Source organism: Pseudophryne corroboree, chromosome 7 (assembly GCF_028390025.1).
Source record: "Pseudophryne corroboree isolate aPseCor3 chromosome 7, aPseCor3.hap2, whole genome shotgun sequence".
In the NCBI taxonomy this organism is placed as follows: Eukaryota; Metazoa; Chordata; class Amphibia; order Anura; family Myobatrachidae; genus Pseudophryne; species Pseudophryne corroboree.
This window is the reverse complement of record NC_086450.1, coordinates 348,098,212-348,119,762: the sequence shown is the minus strand read 5'-3', so window position 1 is coordinate 348,119,762 and position 21,551 is coordinate 348,098,212. Positions and strand designations below refer to the sequence as shown.

Sequence of the window (21,551 nt, the reverse complement as noted above, 5' to 3'; positions counted from 1 at the left end):
AAGAATTACGTGATAGTGTCAGCACTTTACAAAAGTCTGTTGACGACATGAGACAGCCGGATAATCAGTTAATACAGGCGTCTCAAACACCGTCAGGGGCTCTAAAGCGCCCGTTACATCAGGTCGATACAGACACGGACACTGACTCCAGTGTCGACGGTGAAGAAACAAACGTATTTTCCAGTAGGGCTACACGTTACATGATCACGGCAATGAAGGAGGTTTCGAACATTTCTGATACTACAAGTACCACAAAAAAGGGTATTATGTGGGGTGTGAAAAAACTACCCGTAGTTTTTCCTGAATCAGATGAATTAAATGAGGTGTGTGATGAAGCGTGGGTTTCCCCCGATAAAAAAAATAAAAAAATATTGGCATTATACCCTTTCCCGCCAGAGGTTAGGGCGCGCTGGGAAACACCCCCTAGGGTGGATAAGGCGCTCACACGCTTATCAAAACAAGTGGCGTTACCGTCTCCTGATACGGCCGCCCTCAAGGAACCAGCTGATAGGAAGCTGGAAAATGTCCTAAAAAGTATATACACACATACTGGTATTATACTGCGACCAGCAATCGCCTCAGCCTGGATGTGCAGTGCTGGGGTGGCTTGGTCGGATTCCCTGACTGAAAATATTGATACCCTGGACAGGGACAATATATTATTGACTATAGAGCGTTTAAAAGATGCGTTTCTATATATGCGAGATGCACAGAGGGATATTTGCACTCTGGCATCAAGAGTAAGTGCGATGTCCATTTCTGCCAGAAGAGGATTATGGACGCGACAGTGGTCAGGGGATGCGGATTCCAAACGGCATATGGAAGTATTGCCGTATAAAGGGGAGGAGTTATTTGGGGTCGGTCTATCGGACTTGGTGACCACGGCAACGGCCGGGAAATCCACCTTTCTACCCCAAGTCACCTCGCAGCAGAAAAAGATACCGTCTTTTCAGGCTCAGTCCTTTCGTCCCCATAAGGGCAAGCGGGCAAAAGGCCACTCATATCTGCCCCGGGGCAGAGGAAGGGGAAAAAGACTGCAGCAGGCAGCCTCTTCCCACGAACAGAAGCCCTCCCCCGCTTCTGCCAAGTCCTCAGCATGACGCTGGGGCCTTACAAGCGGACTCAGGCACGGTGGGGGCCCGTCTCAAGATTTTCAGCGCGCAGTGGGCTCACTCGCAAGTGGACCCCTGGATCCTGCAGGTAGTATCTCAGGGGTACAAATTGGAATTCGAGACGTCTCCCCCTCGCCGGTTCCTGAAGTCTGCTTTACCAACGTCTCCCCCCGACAGGGAGGCGATATTGGAAGCCATTCACAAGCTGTATTCCCAGCAGGTGATAATCAAGGTACTCCTCCTACAACAGGGAAAGGGGTATTATTCCACGCTGTTTGTGGTACCGAAGCCGGACGGCTCGGTGAGACCCATTTTAAATCTGAAATCCTTGAACACTTACATAAGAAGGTTCAAGTTCAAGATGGAGTCACTCAGAGCAGTGATAGCGAACCTGGAAGAAGGGGACTATATGGTGTCTCTGGACATCAAGGATGCTTACCTCCATGTCCCAATTTGCCCTTCTCACCAAGGGTACCTCAGGTTTGTGGTACAGAACTGTCATCATCAGTTTCAGACGCTGCCGTTTGGATTGTCCACGGCACCCCGGGTCTTTACCAAGGTAATGGCCGAAATGATGATTCTTCTTCGAAGAAAAGGCGTCTTAATTATCCCTTACTTGGACAATCTCCTGATAAGGGCAAGGTCCAGAGAACAGTTAGTGCTACTCCGACCTCTATCTCAAATAGTACTACGACAGCACGGTTGGATTCTAAATATTCCAAAATCGCAGCTGATTCCGACGACACGTCTGCTGTTCCTAGGGATGATTCTGGACACAGTACAGAAAAAGGTGTTTCTCCCGGAGGAGAAAGCCAGGGAGTTATCTGACCTAGTCAGGAACCTCCTAAGACCAGGCCAGGTGTCAGTGCATCAATGCACAAAAGTCCTGGGAAAGATGGTGGCTTCTTACGAAGCGATTCCATTCGGCAGATTCCACGCAAGAACTTTTCAGTGGGATCTGCTGGACAAATGGTCCGGATCGCATCTTCAAATGCATCAGCGGATAACCCTGTCTCCAAGGACAAGGGTGTCTCTCCTGTGGTGGTTAGAGTGCTCATCTCCTAGAGGGCCGCAGATTCGGCATTCAGGATTGGGTCCTGGTGACCACGGATGCCAGCCTGAGAGGCTGGGGAGCAGTCACACAGGGAAGAAATTTCCAGGGCTTGTGGTCAAGCATGGAAACGTCACTTCACATAAATATCCTGGAACTAAGGGCCATTTACAATGCCATAAGTCAGGCAAGGCCTCTGCTTCAGGGTCAGTCGGTGTTGATCCAGTCGGACAACATCACGGCAGTCGCCCACGTAAACAGACAGGGCGGCACAAGAAGCAGGAGGGCAATGACGGAAGTTACAAGGATTCTTCGCTGGGCGGAAAATCATGTGATAGCACTGTCAGCAGTGTTCATTCCGGGAGTGGACAACTGGGAAGCAGACTTCCTCAGCAGACACGATCTCCACCCGGGGGAGTGGGGACTTCACCCAGAAGTCTTCCACATGATTGTGAACCGTTGGGAAAAACCAAAGGTGGACATGATGGCGTCCCGCCTCAACAAAAAACTGGACAGATATTGCGCCAGGTCAAGGGACCCTCAGGCAATAGCTGTGGACGCTCTGGTAACACTGTGGGTGTACCGATCAGTGTATGTGTTCCCTCCTCTGCCTCTCATACCCAAGGTATTGAGAATCATAAGAAGGAGAGGAGTAAAGACTATACTCGTGGCTCCGGATTGGCCAAGAAGGACTTGGTACCCGGAACTTCAAGAGATGCTCACGGAAGACCCGTGGCCTCTACCTCTAAGAAAGGACCTGCTCCAGCAGGGACCATGTCTGTTTCAAGACTTACCGCGGCTGCGTTTGACGGCATGGCGGTTGAACGCCGGATCCTGAAGGAAAAAGGCATTCCGGATGAAGTCATCCCTACCCTGATCAAAGCCAGGAAGGATGTAACTGTGCAACATTATCACCGTATTTGGCGTAAATATGTTGCGTGGTGTGGCCAGGAAGGCCCCTACAGAGGAATTTCAACTGGGTCGTTTCCTGCATTTCCTGCAAACAGGACTGTCTATGGGCCTAAAATTAGGGTCCATTAAGGTTCAAATTTCGGCCCTGTCAATATTCTTCCAAAAAGAACTAGCTTCAGTTCCTGAAGTTCAGACGTTTGTCAAGGGGGTACTGCATATACAGCCTCCTTTTGTGCCTCCGGTGGCACCTTGGGATCTCAATGTAGTTTTGGGATTCCTAAAATCACATTGGTTTGAACCACTCACCACTGTGGACTTAAAATATCTCACATAGAAAATGGTAATGATGTTAGCCCTGGCTTCAGCCAGGCGTGTATCAGAATTGGCGGCTTTATCCTATAAAAGCCCTTACCTAATTTTTTCATACGGATAGGGCAGAATTGAGGACTCGGCCTCAATTTCTTCCTAAGGTGGTTTTCAGCATTTCACTTAAACCAGCCTATTGTGGTGCCTGCGGCTACTAGGGACTTGGAGGATTCCAAGTTGCTAGACGTAGTCAGGGCCCTGAAAATATATGTTTCCAGGACGGCTGGAGTCAGAAAATCTGACTCGCTGTTTATCCTGTATGCACCCAACAAGCTGGGTGCTCCTGCTGATAAGCAGACGATTGCTCGTTGGATTTGTAGTACAATTCAGCTTGCACATTCTGTGACAGGCCTGCCACAGCCAAAAATTTGTAAATGCCCACTCCACAAGGAAGGTGGGCTCATCTTGGGCGGCTGCCCGAGGGGTCTCGGCTTTACAACTTTGCCGAGCAGCTACTTGGTCAGGGGCAAACACGTTTGCTAAATTCTACAAATTTGATACCCTGGCTGAGGAGGACCTTGAGTTCTCTCATTTGGTGCTGCAGAGTCATCCGCACTTTCCCGCCCGTTTGGGAGCTTTGGTATAATCCCCATGGTCCTTACGGAGTCCCCAGCATCCACTTAGGACGTTAGAGAAAATAAGAATTTACTTACCGATAATTCTATTTCTCATAGTCCGTAGTGGATGCTGGGCGCCCATCCCAAGTGCGGATTGTCTGCAATACTTGTACATAGTTATTGTTACAAAAATCGGGTTATTATTGTTGTGAGCCATCTTTTCAGAGGCTCCTTTGTTATCATGCTGTTAACTGGGTTCAGATCACAGGTTATACGGTGTGATTAGTGTGGCTGGTATGAGTCTTACCCGGGATTCAAAATCCTTCCTTATTGTGTACACTCGTCCGGGCACAGTATCCTAACTGAGGCTTGGAGGAGGGTCATAGGGGGAGGAGCCAGTGCACACCAGATAGTCCTAAAGCTTTCTTTAGATGTGCCCAGTCTCCTGCGGAGCCGCTATCCCCCATGGTCCTTACGGAGTCCCCAGCATCCACTACGGACTATGAGAAATAGAATTATCGGTAAGTAAATTCTTATTTTTCAAGGGATTCTATTTCAAAGACCCTGGTGAAAATATACGGAAGAAGGCGGATACCAACTCTACCATCGCGGCTGATTTACAGTTGGGGTGTGGAGATTTGCTATTTAATTTACATGCTTGATCCGGGGCACCAACAGGCTAAAGCTTTGACTGTTCCCAGGATGCACTGCACTGCCTCCTCTATAACCCCGCCTCCAAGCACTGGAGCTCAGTTTGTAAGTTGGTTCCTGCAGAGCAGGTCACTTAACAGATGGGGCTGCGCTAGGTAGCCCTGAAAAGAGCTTTTTAAGAATACTTCAAGGGCTGCAGCACTGTTTGTTATGCTGACATTCTGTGCTGCGGCTCCATGGCCTCCCCAGCAGCACTGCATACGTTGCTGGGTTCCCGGGTACTTGCAGTGGAAGCGCACCGGTCTTCAGGCACACAACCGCTGACGCTCTCCTGGAACGCGTGGCTGCACATCAGGGAGGAGGTAAGAGGGTCCCCCAGATGGGACCCGCCGGTAAACCTGGGACCGCGCCGCTGGTGCAGGGACCCCAGTATATCCACCAGGGCAGGAAGCACAGGTCGGATTTACTAAAATCCGTTTTACATAGGCTCCACAGTACCCAGTGGTGAGGACCAGCATAGGGGATAAGGCGCTGACCTGTAGCCCCTCCCCCAGCTCCGGGCGCCATCTACTGCTGGTGTACCCGCCCTGGAGCTGCATTTGTCTCTCCCTCACTCCCTCACAGAGATTTTGGCGCCATCTTTACACAAGTAGCAGGGCTGATCTCCGGGACTGCAGGGCACTGTCTCGCACTATGGAGTGTACGGCTTATTGTGGTCACATGTGCAGATACACCAGTCTCTGCTGTGGAACTCTGCAGCTCCTTCAGTGTTACCTTTGGTATCTGTGCTGCCTGCCTCTCTGATTAATGCTCTTCTTGCCCAGTCTGAGTTTTGGTGGCCGGCCCTCTCTTGGCAGGTTTGTTGTGGTACCATGGGGCAGATATATTAACTTGGAGAAGTCATAAGGAAGTGATAAACCAGTGAGATGTGCAAAGTGATAAAGGCACCAGCCAATCAGATCCTAACTGTTCATTTACATATTGGAGCTGATTGGCTTTTGCTTTTATCACCTTGCACATCTCACTGGTTTACTCGTAGCATGATGCACCTGGGGGTACTGCTGGACACACACAGCCAGAGATTGTTGCAGTCTCCAGAGAAAGTCCTGAAGCTTCAGGACAGGATTAGATACTTCCCCTCTCGCCTAAGAGTGTCGATACACTCGGCGATGCAAGTACTAGGCCTCATGGTGTCTGCTTTCGACATGGTAGAGTACGCTCAATTTCATTCCCGCCCTTTGCAGAGGTTAATCCTTTCTGAGTGGGACGGCCTGCCCCATCTGATCAGGTCTCAAATGATCTCCTTGACTCCGGAGGTTCGTCTGTCACTGAGCTGGTGGCTACAGGACCAACAGTTGAGCAGGGGCCGTCCCTTCTGGATCTACAACTGGGTCCTCCTGACAACGGACTCCAGTCTGCGGCGTTGGAGCATCTCTGTCAAAAATCCTCCGTTGGGCGGAACGCCATCTGCCAGCAATATCGGCAGTGTTCATTTCCGAAGTCCTCAACTGGGAAGCAGATTTACTCAGTCATCAGGACATTCACGCCGGAGAGTGGAGTCTTCATCCGGAAGTCTTTCAACTCTTAGTGGACGAGTGGGGCCTACCAGATGTAGACCTGATGGCGTCTCGACACAATCACAAGGTTCCAGTCTTCAGATCAAGGACAAGGGATCCTCAAGCAGCGTTCGTGGACGCACTGGCAATTCCATGGAACTTTCGGCTGCCATACGTGCTCCCTCCAGTACCACTCCTGCCCAGGGTACTACGGAAGTTCAAGCAAGAAAGAGGAATACTACTTCTAGTTGCTCCAGCGTGTCCCAGACGGCATTGGTTGTCAGACCTGCAGGGTCTAGCAATTAGATCGTCCTCTTCTACTTCCTCAACGCCCCGACCACCTCGTTCAGGGCCCTTGTCTATCCGGACCTGGCCAGACAGGCTTTGACGGGCGTGGCTCTTGAAGCTTCACTCCTGAGGGCCAAAGGATTCTCCGAGGCGGTTATTCAAACTACAGTATGTTGAAAGCCCGCAAAAAACGACTTCTGCACAGATTTATTACAGGGTCTGGAATTCTTACTTCACATAGTGTGCTGCTAAGAATTATTTATTTATTAACCGTTTCTTATATAGTGAATCATATATTCCTTTGCGCTTTACAATTAGAACAGTAATAGAACAAATGCCTATTCGTTCAGAACTTCCAGGCTTTTGGCTTTTCTGCAACAAGGCCTAGATTTAGGCCTTTGTCTGGCCACCCTCAAGGTTTACATATCTGCCTTGTCGGTGTGGTTTCAGAGAAAAATGGTGTCTATTCCTGATGTTCATACTTTCACTTAGGGAGGCTGAATCCATAAAACACCCTATGTCCCTCCTGTGGCTCCATGGGATCTGTCTGTTGTCTTAAATGCCCTGCAAGAGTCTCCATTTGAACCTCTTGAGTCTGTGGACCTTAAATGCGTTACGCTTAAGGTCGTGTTTCTGCTGGCTATTGCCTCTGCTAGGAGGGTGTCGGGCTTAGGCACTTTGTCCTGTCGTCCACCCTTTTTTTTTTTTTTTTTTTCACGGTGACTGGGCAGTTCTTCGAACTCGACCCGGTTATCTACCTAAAGTGGTATCATCTTTCCATCTTAACCAAGAGATTGTGGTTCCGGCTTTTCGGGGTTATTCAGAGTTGATCGCTAGCTGCCATTGTTCACTGCGTAGCGTTCAGTGAAAAAAACGGCTAATCTGCGTATGCAACGCAAAGCGCATGCGCGTCGTACGGGTACGAAGTCCATTGTGTTTTTGCACTGGTTCTAGTGACTATTCCAATCTCACAGCCAAGCGCAAGGAGATTGACATAGGGTGTCTGACGTCATTACTGTCACTCGTCGCAGCAATCATCGCACAGGATAAGTAACTACAGGGCTGATCTGATGTGTTTGCAGGCGCTCTACTGCACAGGCGTTCGCACTCCTGCAAAGCGAAAATACACTCCTCCCCCCCCCCCCCCCTGTGGGCGGCGACTATGCGTTTGCACGGCTGCTAAAAACTACTAGCGAGCGATCAACTCTGAGTGACCCCCTTTATCTCTTCTGGTTTGTCTTCCAAAGAACGGTTTTTGGATGTGGTACGAGCTCTCTGTATCTACGTGGAGAGGACTGCCTCTATCCGGAGGTTAGATGCCCTTTTTTTTTTTTTTTTTTTTTTTTTTTCACAAACGTGGCTGGCCTGTGAATAAGCAAACCTTGGCCAGATGGATTAGAATGGTGATTGCACAAGCTTATGTGCAGGCTGGACTCCCAGCTCCTGCTGCTATTAAAGCCCATTCTACTCGGTCTGTTGGACCTTCTTGGGCAGCCCGTCGTGGCGCGTCCGCTGAACAATTATGCAAGGCGGCTATGTGGTCCTCCATGAACACGTTCATTAGGTTCTATGCCTTTGATACTTCCGCCTCCCAGGATGCTTCCTTTGGACGCCGGGTTCTTGTGCCCGCTACGGTGCGTACCCTCCCATGAGGAACTGCTTTAGGACATCCCTGATGTATTCCCTGTGGAATCCCAGTGTAACCCGCTGCAGAGAAAGAGCTTTATGGTAGACTTACCATGGTTAAATCTTTCTGCGAGGTACACTGCATTCCACAGGGTGCCCACCCTGACGCACTTGGCTTCTTTGGGTTTGTATGGCATTAGCCGCTGGTCCCTTCTCCTGTTGTGAGAATGTGGTTCTATGTTACTAACATCTGCCGTCTTTTACCTGCTACTGCATTGGACTGGTTAACAAAACTGAGCTCCAGTGCCTGGAGGCGATGCAGGGCATCCTGGGAACAGTCAAAGCTTTAGCCGGTTGGTGCCTCGGATCAAGATCCAATTCTACACCCCAATGTATTCCCTGTGGAATCCAGTGTACCTCGCAGAAAGATTTAACCATGATAAGTCTACCATAAATCTTCTTTTTTTTTTAGCCATGTGTCTGATTTATTTTATTTGTCCTTGGATTTGGCACTGGTCTGCTGTGCACTTTGTGTTATAACTCAGGACAGCAATCTTTTTGATGGTATTAAGTTATTTGCTAAATAGCAAACAAACTGCCACTTATTTAGCATACAATTGAAGTAGGACATATGCAAATACAGTTTGGTGTCTGAAATGGAATTAGAACACAAATGGTCTAAATTTGATATTTGTATTTATATAGCAAAATGATATACCATTTCTGTATAGAGCTGTGTATTGATCAGACACAACATAGAAGTGACGCCTAAATCCGTAACTTTGCACCCTCACTATTTGTTGTGATATTTTCTTGTAGACAACCAAGGGAGCCTCCTCTTTTAAAATAACCCGTGGGCTTGAAGCTGCCGGTGCTGCATTAAGGTTAGTGTTTTACATGCATAATATCTGATGTCTTTTATGAAAATGAAAAAAAAAGTAATACAGTAAGATTGGCGCAAGATCTTATTACATGTTTTTGTTGTATCGTATCCCATAGGAGCTGTACAGCTACATTTTAAAATTGTTGCCACCAACATGTAAGAGACATTTTAAACTTCATACCTGATGGTATTGAACCCTGATGGGTCCCACACATGCTATTCCCCAACACATCTCACCTGTGAAGCCTTTTATAGCAGAAAGTATCCTAGGATGTTGAGCATGATAAATCTGTATGCCATCCTAATAACCTGTCCTTTTTTCTTATTGAATTGTAACCTTTTTAAAGTACAGTCGATTCTTTTTTTTTTTTTTTTTATGGTGCTAGAGCAACTATCATTATGGGGCTAATTCAGGTTGGATCGCAAATAGCGATCCAACGGGAATGATTCCAATCGCTCCGCAGGCGCATATGCCTGCACTTTCTGCGGGGAGGCGCAGAAAATGCGATCGCCTCTGCCTGTCAATCAGGCAGAAGCGGTCGTGGGGCAGAGACGGAGAGTTGCGGGGGCGGTGCAGCGCGAACGGGGTCATGAACGTGGCGGCTGCGTGATGTCACACGCAGCCACTTCTATCGGGACTATGGCGGCGGGCCTCCTGCGGATGCAGCAAAGCTCCGCCGGCAGGAGGCATCCTTTATTTCTGCTAACAAGCAGAAATTGCGATGGGGGGGGAGGCGGCGGTCAGCATGCTGGGCGACCCCCAGCATGCTAACAAAAGGATTGCAAATTCTGCTAATTAGCAGAATTTGCAATCCTTACGGAATTATCCCCTATATTTGGAAATATTTGCCACCTCATCATTTGACCCACAGACTAGCTAGGGAATCATATTTTATGTATAGTGGACATTACAGCGGCAGCCAAGGTGTGGACTGTGGAATCTGGTTTATGCCTTGGCAGCACCTTCTCCCTCCCTGCTGCAAACATTCTTGGAAAGGACTCGCTCCCCACGCACTAGAAAACCCTACCTTACCTTTACCTTGTCTTCATCCCAAGTTTATAACTTGATAAAAACTTGTAAAATTTCAGTTTACGTGCGCTGGGTTTTATTTTGTGCTGCACCTCGTTTAGTACCAAATGAACTTCTTTGGCGTATGAAAGAGCAGTTTCCCCTGAGTGGGCCTCCACTAAACTGATCATTTACAGAGGCACTAATTAAAGGGGAATGTCTCTAGCTCATTGGTGGTTATTTTAAAATGTGTAAATGTGATTCTATATTTCTCAGTATACAATGTTATTTTGCAGTGTGACTTCTACAAGGGAGAACATTGTGTACTCCGTTGAGTGTCTGAGAGACTATGTGTAAGTAACCTCAGTCCCGGCTCTGCTTATTTATGTAAATGAATAAAGGGAAAATGTATACTATGCAATAATGCGTTCCTCTGTGTGGAGTTACGTGTTAAAATGCCAGATAATGGCGCAAAGGTAGGCACGTTACTGGTACATTGTTCCAGGCCCTCAGATTTAGCCTTGGCCATTCAACAGTTTAAGCTTTGAAGCCTTATGCTTAGAATGGATGAAAAGCAATATCCTTTCTTGTACAGTGCTACTTGATTCTTGGTCGGAAGATAAGCAGTACATATAACTAGAAAAATCATGGCTAATTAGATTGGTGAAGGTCATTACTCACTGAATATAAATTATGACGGCATACAGTGCTGGTATTTTGATTTCAGAAGTGTTGGGAAGAAAGTGATAGGGGTCATTACAGTATCATTCATAGTGTTTCCGATACTATGTTGGGCATCCATTTAGACGCAGTGAAACATCGAATGCGAAAAAGTGTTTTGCACTATTTCCCGATGTTTCACCTATTTTTATTTTTACAGGCCATCCACTTAGATCGCCTGTAAAACAAACAAACCCATTTTCTTACGAAACACACAAGTTCAGTAAAATGGTCCCGCTTTCAGGGATATGGTTTTGCCTGCCTGAGGCAGGTGAAACAAAATCCCCGATGAGCCAAGCCTCGCGTCGGCTTATCAGGACTAATTGGATAGCCCCCGGCAAGACAGTTGGCCACGGTCACCTGTGTATTCAACCCAAATGGCACTTCAAGAGGGATATTAATACATTAGAGACTGTACAAAGAAGGGCAACTAAAATGGCACATGGCCTACGTCACAAAACTTACCTGGAAAGGTAAAAGATCTTAATATGTATAGTTTGAAGCAGAGAAGGCAAAGGGGGGACATGATAGAAACTTTCAGTTATATCAAGGATATTAACAAAGTAGAGGAGGGAGACATTTTTCAAAGTAAGAGAATTATAAGAACATGAGGACTTGCACTGAAAGTGGAGGGATGTAGGTTCAGGGGAAACTTGATGAAAAATTAGTTTGCGGAAAGGGTAGTGGACAAGTAGAATAAACTCCCATCAGGGGTGTTAGATGCGAAGACAGCAGAGCAATTTAAACCTGCTTGCAATAGACATAAGGATATCCTTACAAAGAATTACAGATCAAATAGGATTTGAGATAAAAACATCCTAACTAAATACTGGGATTAGGGTTAAACACTGATGGGGACAGTTAGGGTTAAGCTGCAGGAGGGTTGGGTTATGGTTAAAATGCCAAAATCAGTCAACTTTTTGAACATCGGGATGTCCATTCCGACCATCTGGGTCCTGTGCGCCAGGATATAGATACCAACCCTACCCTATTAGAATGTGTGTTACTTTATCTGTGAATTTATCTAAAATGACTGCAGTCAGTAAGGTGACCCGTGCCACTGGTTTTTGTCATATAAGATCTGTGATGATGGTTATTCATATGCGTTTGGTTTCGTTATTGTTGGTTTAATAAGCATCTGATACAGGGCTGAGCAATAAGCAGCCCTCCAGCTGCTGTACATAAGTAAGGAGTGAAGTAGCTGTTGTGATAGCTGGGCAATAATTTCACTGAAGAGATATAGTATTGTGTAATTGAGATAACAGCCTTCTAAAACACAAAAAAACTTTTCATGTTGACATCAGGAGGAAAAACAACTAATGTCATCTACCAGGAATCTTATAAGATCTCCGTTTAAAAAGGCTATCTCTGTATATTCAGAATTGCTCCCATGAGAAGCCAGGGCGGGTAGCTAGTCTAAAATGAACTAAAGTCAACAGGGCAACTGAGAGATGTTTAATACCCCTATAAGACTGGCAGCACTTGCTAGGCCAGTTTGATAAAGAGCTTACCAAATCCTGGGTGTGCACTGGAAATGAAACATTTACTTCAAGATTCAAAATTAAAATTTAGTAAATGCATTTTTCCCTGTGGGCACCCACATCTAATGCCATCCTGTGATGTAATTAACATTCAGATATAGGCTGATTACTGGCAAAAGCCTTCACCAGAAAGGGGGTTGTGGTAAATAGGAAAAAGCCATGTTTGCACTTGTCACTAACATTACATTTCTTGTAACATTCTTATCTTTACCATCAATGACATTGTCCACTTATTGAACAGCTTTAAATGAAACCACTTTTCTCCTTGTGGAAACCGTACTCAATCAGTGGGGCAGATGTATTAAGCCAGGAGAAAGGGATAAAGCAGTGAAAAAGCAGTGATAAGTGCAAGGTGATAATGCACCAGCCAATCGGCTCCTGTCATTTTTAAAATCCGTAATGATTGGCTGGTGTGTTATTACCTTGCACATATCATTTCTTTATCCCTTTTCCAGGCTTCATACATCTGCCTCGTTATTTTCTGCTGGTCTCATTATGGAGCTCTGGATGTGTAAAGCACAGTGATTTTTTTTTTTTACTTGTACTATTCCCAGCTATAGTCTGTACATTGATTACATGTAATTTTACACAATAATAATATAGAAGACCTCATCAGTAAAAGATGGTTATATTAATGTATGATGAGATGTTTATTGAGCAAAGTGTACTAGGGACAAAAAGCTATTCTCTCTTCCACTGTTCTCTGCCTTTTTAAATTGAAATATGTTTTATTAGCTGAAGTACCCGGCGTTGCCCTGGTTTAAATTTTCCAGTTATTCTCAATGAGTTGTAACTGTTAACATATTAAAAAGAATTAGTAGCTCTTCCAACACACCCATGCGGTGGCCACCCACTGTCATTTTCCTTCTGTTATCAGTGTTGCTGTTCCAAGGCTTTGGGGACAGTTATTTTAGTTCATTGAGTTATGGTTATTTCTGTCAGTTTTTTCAGGTCATTAATGTTTTCAACCAAATCAATCCATTGGGAGGCCCAGAACAGGCTCCCTGGGTCAAAGTTCTGCCCAGTGTACACCAATGGGAGGTCCGACTGGGACCCCAATCCCCTAGTATGTCTTCTGGGATTCAGTGTTACTACTCTGAAGTTTTTTCTTACAGCCCATCCAGTGTAAGGCCCAGAGCAGGTTCCTTGGGTCAAAGTTTTGCCCAGCACATTCCGCTGAGAGGTCCAACTGGGAACCTAACCCCACTAGAACCAGGCAAGAATCCAGCTGGAGAACCTTTTGTATTTTTTTCATCCCAGTCGGTGCAGAGGTGTCCGAATGCATAACAGACTAATGAATTTTATGTAGAAGATATAAATGATATCTTAATATCTGAAACACACAATGTTTAGAAGGCATGTACAATTTGTGCAGTCTGATGTAATAACGTCATTGTTCACTATGAAAACCCGCGTTATAGAGAAAGTAAATGACATGTATAAGAAGCCACCTTGATTTTTTTTGTAATGTGTGTAAGAGTACTCGGCCTAAGGCCTTGTTCTATATAGTTTCAGAGCTCCTGAGCATTTTGCCTGAAAGAAAAGACACAAATATTTGTACTTTTTGATTTTTTTTCAGGGATACTGTAATGGAATATCTCATAAATGTCACTACTGCCCCAGAATTCAGAAGATGGGAAGTCGCTGACCTGTCTGGTAGAATAAAGCTTGACAAAGCTTTGGCCTATCAAACGCCACAAATTAGTGAGTAGTGAACATACTGTTTAGTTGTATAACTTTGTTGCAGGGTATAAAAGCTAATTTTTCTGTAATCAGTGTCCTATATGAAGTGTTATTGAATAAGTAAGAGATTTAAAAAAATTGTGATTTGTTTTACACTTTTATTTTAAATAGTAATACAGGTTGAGTATCCCTTATCCAAAATGCTTGGGACCAGAGGTATTTTGGATATCGGATTTTTCCGTATTTTGGAATAACTGCATACCATAATGAGATATCATGGTAATGGGACCTAAATCTAAGCACAGAATGCATTTATGTTACCTATACACCTTATACACACAGCCTGAAGGTCATTTTAGCCAATATTTTTTATAACTTTGTGCATTAAACAAAGTGTGTGTACATTCACACAATTCACTTATGTTTCATATACACCTTATACACACAACCTGAAGGTCATTTAATACAATATTTTTAATAACTTTGTGTATTAAACAAAGTTTGTGTACATTGAGCCATCAAAAAACAAAGGTTTCACTCTCTCTCTCACTCAAAAAAGTCCGTATTTCGGAATATTCCGTATTTCGGAATATTTGGATATGGGATACTCAACCTGTATATATTTTTTTTATTTGTATAAATGCAGGCATTTTGGAGAACCTTCATGCAGCATCTTACCGCAACACTCTTGCTAATTCCTTATTTTGTCCCGACTACAGAATTGGAAAAGTTTCACCAGACGAGGTAATAGTCTAAATAAAAACAGAAAGGTAATGAAAAAGCTACACCTTCAATATGAAATGATAAAATCTTGTGCTGCCATCGGAGTTTTGATCCATGAGCAATGTCCTAAAAAAAAAAAAAAAAAAGTGTACTTTGTTGGGAATTTGTTTATTTTGAAATATCTGGAACCTTGATCTAACATTTTGGGGACTAATGGACAACCTGGCAACGAAAAATCCCATCAGTTTCAGCAAAATGATGGCCCTCTCCACTGTTTATATATGTGTCCCACTGAGTGCTGTTTGACGTTCCCACAGTGTACACCCTGGTGTTCTAGTATGTGTAATACAGCATTTCTAGAAGCAAGCCTTTGTCTTTATATGGATTTATGTGTACCTATACCATGCTTTATTTTATCTTTTACATTTGTTTTCATTAAGTGTCAGTTGGGTTTATTTTATGTAGATTAGCAATGTGTATTTTGATATGGTTTGTGAACTTATAACGAGTAGGTGACTTTAACAGTAGGCTGACCAACAGTAGCGGCATCATCAGGCCCTGGTAGCATGGAAACATTAACATATAGTTTAGAATATCTAAAATCCTTTGTATATTTAAGCATCTATGGAGGGAATTTAATTGAGAACTAATTTAAGCTTAGTCTGTAATTAATCACCTTCCGAAGTGGTGTCTTCTCCAGTGTCGGGATCTGAGTGTAGTGTACATGAGTGTTTGTAAGTATATGTGTGCATGAGTGAGTGTGTTTGATCGCAGCAGCTGGGAGAACTACATCTCCCAGCAGCCCCCTCTTCATTGAAAGGTTGGAGGGGAGACCACTGGAGGGATAAGTATTTTTTATTTATTTACTTGCACTGAAACCCATTGGTTTTCTTTTAAACTGAATTCCGTGGGTATCTGCAGCGCACATACTCACAATAATCCAAAATTTGGCGCAAGGTTTTTTGCTCACTAATCCTCGCTCCCAAGTGAATTCCCCCCGTATGTAACAGCAGTCTTATACTGCTGCTTTCCATTTAATGGCATACTTTTTAGTTGTGACTTAAGTGTCCATTAATCTTTTTGTTGTCTTTCTTAGTTGCAGCAGTTTGTGCAGAATAATTTCACAAGCGCAAGAATGGCCCTGGTTGGACTAGGTGTGTATTATGGGGAAATGAGGTTAACATACATTTTACATCCTGACTGATGCATTCTATAGATATGCAGTTACTGCAAAAATGATACTTGTATTAAAGCAAAGCATAAGTAAGAAGGTAATGACAGTGCCGCAAAATACATGTGGAAGTAGGTCAACAGTAACATAGTGATCAAGGAGTGAGCTAGTGAGAGCCCGGAGGTATCCATGAGTGGTGAAGCTGATCAGTCATATCTACATCAACCAAAATTGGTGTATTTAAAGAGAGACTGTTCCTTTTTGGCTAAATGATCTATACGCTGCCATGTTGTGAGGGTACAAGGTGAGTGTTTATCTCTTGTCGCACCAAATGGCAGGATGGCCCAAAGTCTGCCTTATTTATCTGCTTGTCACACCCAGTGACTTCTGTGGGTGAGAGAATCACCTAGGAAAATAGCAGGTTAAAGTAATTGCATTGTAACACACTTTACATACGTAGATATTGGGGGTTTCATTGCACTAAGCTTCACACAAAGCCTATTCCTTTTTTAAATTCAATAATTTGGCTTTCCAGCGGACAAACAACGAATACAGTATGCATTGGTAGACACAGAATATTATGTATGCATAAACCTTAATTGACACACAAGCCTATTGTAACAGGGCTCTAAGTACCGATCGTTCTGATGGATGCGGTCCTTCCTGCTAGGATAGGGGCCAATCACTTTGTTACCCCACTTCCTGCAGGGTGGCGAAGTCTGCAGCAAGATGCAGCTGTGAGCCCAGACTTAGGGGGTCATTCCGAGTTGCTCTTAGCTGTGCTTAATTTAGCACAGCTATGATCAGACACTCAGACATGCGGGGGGACGCCCACCACAGGGCTAGCCCGCCCCGCCTGCGTTGGCCGGACTGCGCCCCCAAAACGGCGGGCAAACGGCGTCGTGCAGCCCCCTCCTGCCTAGCGACCGCCTCTGCCTGTCAATCAGGCAGAGGCGATTGCTAGGGAACGACTGCCTTCGGCCGTCCGGCATGCGCCGGCCCGACCTGATTGCTGCGATAAACTGCAGCGATTGGGTCAGAATGACCCCCTTAGTCTGTTCTGAAGTATACAATGGTCATGTCGCATAGAGAACCTTATCATTGACACAGTCTTGTAACAGGCCACATACAGTTAATGTCATTTGCCCTAGTGAGACTTGACGCCAAGCGGGGTTGAGCTTTATTTTCAATCTGTCCGGGATCCTGCACCATCCTTTTTGAGTAGATTTTTTCATTGTTGTCTGATGAATCTCTCCTTACACTCACTGAGATTACAGAGAAGCTGAGCCTCTGGGGGAGAAATGACTCATTTAAACAGATTGGGGTCTATTCATGAAGCAGTTAAAAGTGTGCAGAAGTGAGCCACTAGAGACGTTTCCTATGGCAACCAATCAGTGTTGTGGTAACATTTATAAAAAGCATTCTGTAAAATTGAATGTAGCAGCTGATTGGTTGCTATGGGCAACTTCTCTACTGACTTTTCACTGCTACATGAATAGAACCCATAGTGGCATAAAATAAGAAGTCGATAGGAATTTCTATTGACTGAAAAGTAAATGCCAGCAATGGGCGTGAATGAATAAATTTTTCCAGTTTCTGCTAAGTTTTGCAGATCTTCTCATCATGTACTTTCAGGTGTCAGCCATTCAGTCCTCAAACAAGTTGGAGAGCACTTCCTCAACATCAGAAGTGGTAGCGGCTCCGCCGCTGTGAAAGCGCAGTATCGCGGAGGTATGTGATCATATTTATGTTACTGGGTCTTACTGTACTCCAAATACAAAGATGTACACATTGGGCAGAAGTTTCAGTGTAGAGCAATTTAATGCATTAAGAACATGGTAACAATTTTGCTATCTATATGCATTCAGTTGGGTACAGTGGAGATGATCATAGAGCATAAAGAACATGAGTGCGGCTACTCCTCTCTCTAAAGTAAGAGTATTCCAGTCAGGCACGAGTGGATAATGTGTTTGGATGCATGAATCAGGGGTTAATACATTATAAAACACTTGATCGCTGGGTATGTGGTATCATTTGGGGTACCTGTGTATGAGAAGAACACTTGACAAATGTCAGAGGGTTCAGAGACAAACTACCTTACTAATTAAAGTACTGGCAAGGTTAGACGAAGTAGGGGAGTTAACTTAATGTGTAGAAATGTAATTACATCACAATACAAATTATTTTATTACAGCTTTTTACCTTTGGAACTGTAAAGAGGAGGTGGGGGATCCTCACTGCTGACCTAGAAAGGGCTGTTTGTATACAAACTATGTAATGAGCGATGTTCTAATGGCATTCAATAGATGTGGATGAAGTTTTGTAAGATTTTGGAACATGTTTTACTAATAGTATCCAACACCCCAGGCGCAGAAGAGCAGTTTGTCAGTAATTAGTGGTGGGCAACAAACAACATTAGAGAAAATGAACCTGACCCGACAGTGGTCACTGGGTGTTACTGACCCAGCTTCTATTCTTCTGCCCAGGTGAGGTCCGAGAGCAGAATGGAGATGACCTGGTCCATGCTGCTATTGTGGCAGAAGGAGCATCTGTTGGGAGCCCTGAAGCAAATGCGTTTAATGTCCTGCAGCATGTTCTTGGGGCCGGGCCTTACATCAAGAGGGGGAGCAACACTAGCAGCAAGTTGTCTCAAGCAGTCACCAAGGCAACTAGTCAGCCCTTTGACGTAAGTAAAAACTTAGGAAGGGTGAAATGAGGAGACTGTGCTTTGTTAGTATGGTCTGTGTCACTGGATTGAGGTCACCTATCTCAAGTTTTGTAACGCATTACTTTGGTTAGTTGATTCATGGCAATTGGTTAATGAGTTGCCAGGATAATGTGGATATACTGTATTTGCCACAGGTTTGTAAACCTACCAACACTGAAAGTTATTTGCAATGATTGAATCGTATTTAAATTGCATTGAATTGTGTGTTTTCTTTCTTTTGTTTCTGTGTAAAGGTTTCTGCATTCAATGCCAACTACTCAGATTCTGGTATCTTTGGAGTTTATACAATTTCGCAGGCAGCTGCTGCAGGAGATGTAAGTGAAATGCTATACTGGATGTAATTTTACATCACTTGCCCCATAGTAAGTGTATGTCTTGCCAAATTTCTTTTAGTAAGTAATTGGCATACACTGATAGCTGCATTTCTTTAATTTTATTATTTTTTTCTTATATACTTTTTTCTTAAATAGAGTATTATGTGCGTACATTGAGGCTTGTATTTCCAGGTGATGCCTCCTAGTGGCAGAACCATTGCACAGTACCTGATATGTTGTAGTTGAAAAATAGAACTAGTTAGGCTCATGCGCTCGGGGCCTGATTTAGAGATGTATGCTAATGTTGCTGCGTCTTAGCACGCAGACACTGTGCAAACTTATACGTGTCCATTTTTCTTAGGTAATTAAAGCTGCAGTTAACCAGGTGAAAGCGATTGCCCAGGGCAGCATTACAGAGGCTGATATAACAAGAGCTAAGTGAGTAATTTAGTTGTTTTCCCAAACAGCGCCGTCTCCCCTTCACTTTCACAGAGAAACTGAAATTGCCAGTGGTATTGTTTAGCTTTGTAGTTTGGTGTAATAAGGTACACACCCAAACACAAGCAAGAGTGCTATTAACTGTCCGCAGCTTCCTTGTTCTTGCTGGCAGTATAGAAAGCCAGAGGTTCTGTAGCCATGCTGTGCTGCATTGTGTCAGTGAGCCTGTGGCTCTCCACCTTTTTAGAACTGCAAGTCCAGGCATGAAGAGTGAAGGAACTTCACAGTTGGAGAGACCGACGCTGCCTAAGATGCTACCTTGTTCCTACCAACATTAGTGTTTTACAAGAGCTGGCGAATGCCTTTTTTAATGCTTTATAAAGCAATCGTGTATGCACATACTTCTCTTATTGTTGCATTCTTCCCAGTCCCACCTTGGTATCGGACTGCAAGAATTTCATCAAAAGTAGACCTTTAGCAATTATTAGGCCAAACGGTTCATGCTTTGATGCAGAAGGATGTCATGCCCTATATAACGTTTTCAGTGCAATGAATTTTGCAATAATTCTCAACGTGTTTATGACCGATGGGTACACTGGGGTAAATGTATTAACCTGGAGAAGGCATAAGGAAGTGATAAACCAGTGATATGGGCAAGGTGATAAACGCACCAGCCAATCAGCTCCAATATGCAAATTGACAGGTGACTGACTGGTGCGTTTATCACCTTGCAGTTATCCCCCACTATCTCAAAATGCCAGAGAAACTTGACAGAGCTATTTAGGGCTAATTGACATGAACAAGGTATGTAAGGTTCATACGTGTGTAGTTACCATGAAAATGAGACTCCTCATAGTTGCTGTTATCAAAGTTAAAGCGTTTTTTGGTGGTATTCCGTACTACGTAGTGGAATCCTAATTTGCTTTAATTTGCAGTGTGTTTTTGTTTTTTGATATGTTTGGCTCAGAAGTTGGTAGCCAGTACTTAGTGTATTTATTGAAAGCCATGTGAAGATAAATTGTCATCATTTCAGGAACCAGCTAAAATCCCATTACCTGCTGTCCGTGGAGAATTCCTCTGGGCTGTTGAATGAAATTGGCTCCCAGGCATTGTCGTCCGGATCTTACGTATCACCAGCTGCTGCCACCCAGCAGATAGACTCTGTCACCAGCGCTGATGTTGTTAATGTGAGTTCTCGTATATATTCAGATTGTTCACAATGAGTGAGAAATGTGGACACAGAATTAAGTCCTAAATATAAATCTATAAGGCTTGTATGTATGAAATATACAAACCACTTAAAAAAACAAAAACAAAACACTATTAATGCATAGATAAGTCGGTACACACTGTATCTGAAACTATATTATTCCTTATAGACCAGTTAATTAGTGTCTGAACGTTTTTTCGATCTGGAATGATGTGAAATCCCATGTTTAAGCTTTGGAACAATGTTCGAATACTTCGGTCTTTCCAAAAATTTGTCCTCGTATAGCAAAATGTTAAATTTATTTGTTGCATTGTTTTGTCCTGGTGCATGTAAATAATAATTTTCATAGACAATTTAGCTAACTTGGATATCCATGGTTATTTCTATAGGCTGCAAAGAAGTTTGCTTCTGGAACCAAGTCTTTGGCAGCTTCCGGGAACTTGGAAAACACCCCATTTGTTTCTGATCTGTAGTTTCCGAAAGACACTCGCAACAGCAGATGTTTCAGGCTTAGAATTGAAGTGTGGACTATCCCAATAGATCTTCACGACTTTTGTTCCACAGAGTTTAAAGCAAATTATTTATGATGTCAGACCATACATGTAAATTGTAACGGGGAATCAAGGAAGGCTTTCAGTAATGATCTATGGGGAAACATACTAGTGTGTTGTTTAACAGCATAACATACAATAAAAGATTACTATTTCTATCATGTGCTCAAGTGGCATTACTCTGTACAGTCTGAGCTGTGTTTACTGTATAGGATGAGCAGGTGCTTATCTGTGGGGGTGTACTACGGTATGCCGGCGCCGGGATCCCGACTGCTGGTATACCGGCAGTGGGGCAAGCGCAAAATAGCCCCTTGCGGGCACGGTGGCGATCTTCCTCCAGGGGGGTAGTGGACACCCCAAGCGAGGAAAATAATTGTCGTATGCCGGCTGTCGGGATTCCAGCGCCGGTATGCTGAGCGTCGGGATCCCGACAGCCGGCATATCAAGTGCCACCCTTCTGT

General features: G+C 44.3%; 1 protein-coding gene across 1 annotated transcript in view; it reads left to right on the top strand.

Moving 5' to 3' along the window:
* Window positions 1-21,248, top strand: part of LOC134945246 (cytochrome b-c1 complex subunit 2, mitochondrial) — a 49,453-nt gene extending 28,205 nt beyond the window's left edge. The window contains exons 4-14 of the mRNA XM_063934418.1: window positions 8,939-9,003; window positions 10,308-10,364; window positions 13,852-13,976; window positions 14,602-14,699; window positions 15,775-15,832; window positions 17,485-17,580; window positions 18,336-18,535; window positions 18,811-18,891; window positions 19,253-19,329; window positions 20,363-20,516; window positions 20,929-21,248. Of these exons, the coding sequence (XP_063790488.1) occupies window positions 8,939-9,003; window positions 10,308-10,364; window positions 13,852-13,976; window positions 14,602-14,699; window positions 15,775-15,832; window positions 17,485-17,580; window positions 18,336-18,535; window positions 18,811-18,891; window positions 19,253-19,329; window positions 20,363-20,516; window positions 20,929-21,012 (1,095 nt within the window). The 3' untranslated portion in view covers window positions 21,013-21,248. The remainder of the gene's footprint in view (window positions 1-8,938; window positions 9,004-10,307; window positions 10,365-13,851; window positions 13,977-14,601; window positions 14,700-15,774; window positions 15,833-17,484; window positions 17,581-18,335; window positions 18,536-18,810; window positions 18,892-19,252; window positions 19,330-20,362; window positions 20,517-20,928) is intronic.
* Window positions 21,249-21,551: the final 303 nt, after the last annotated feature.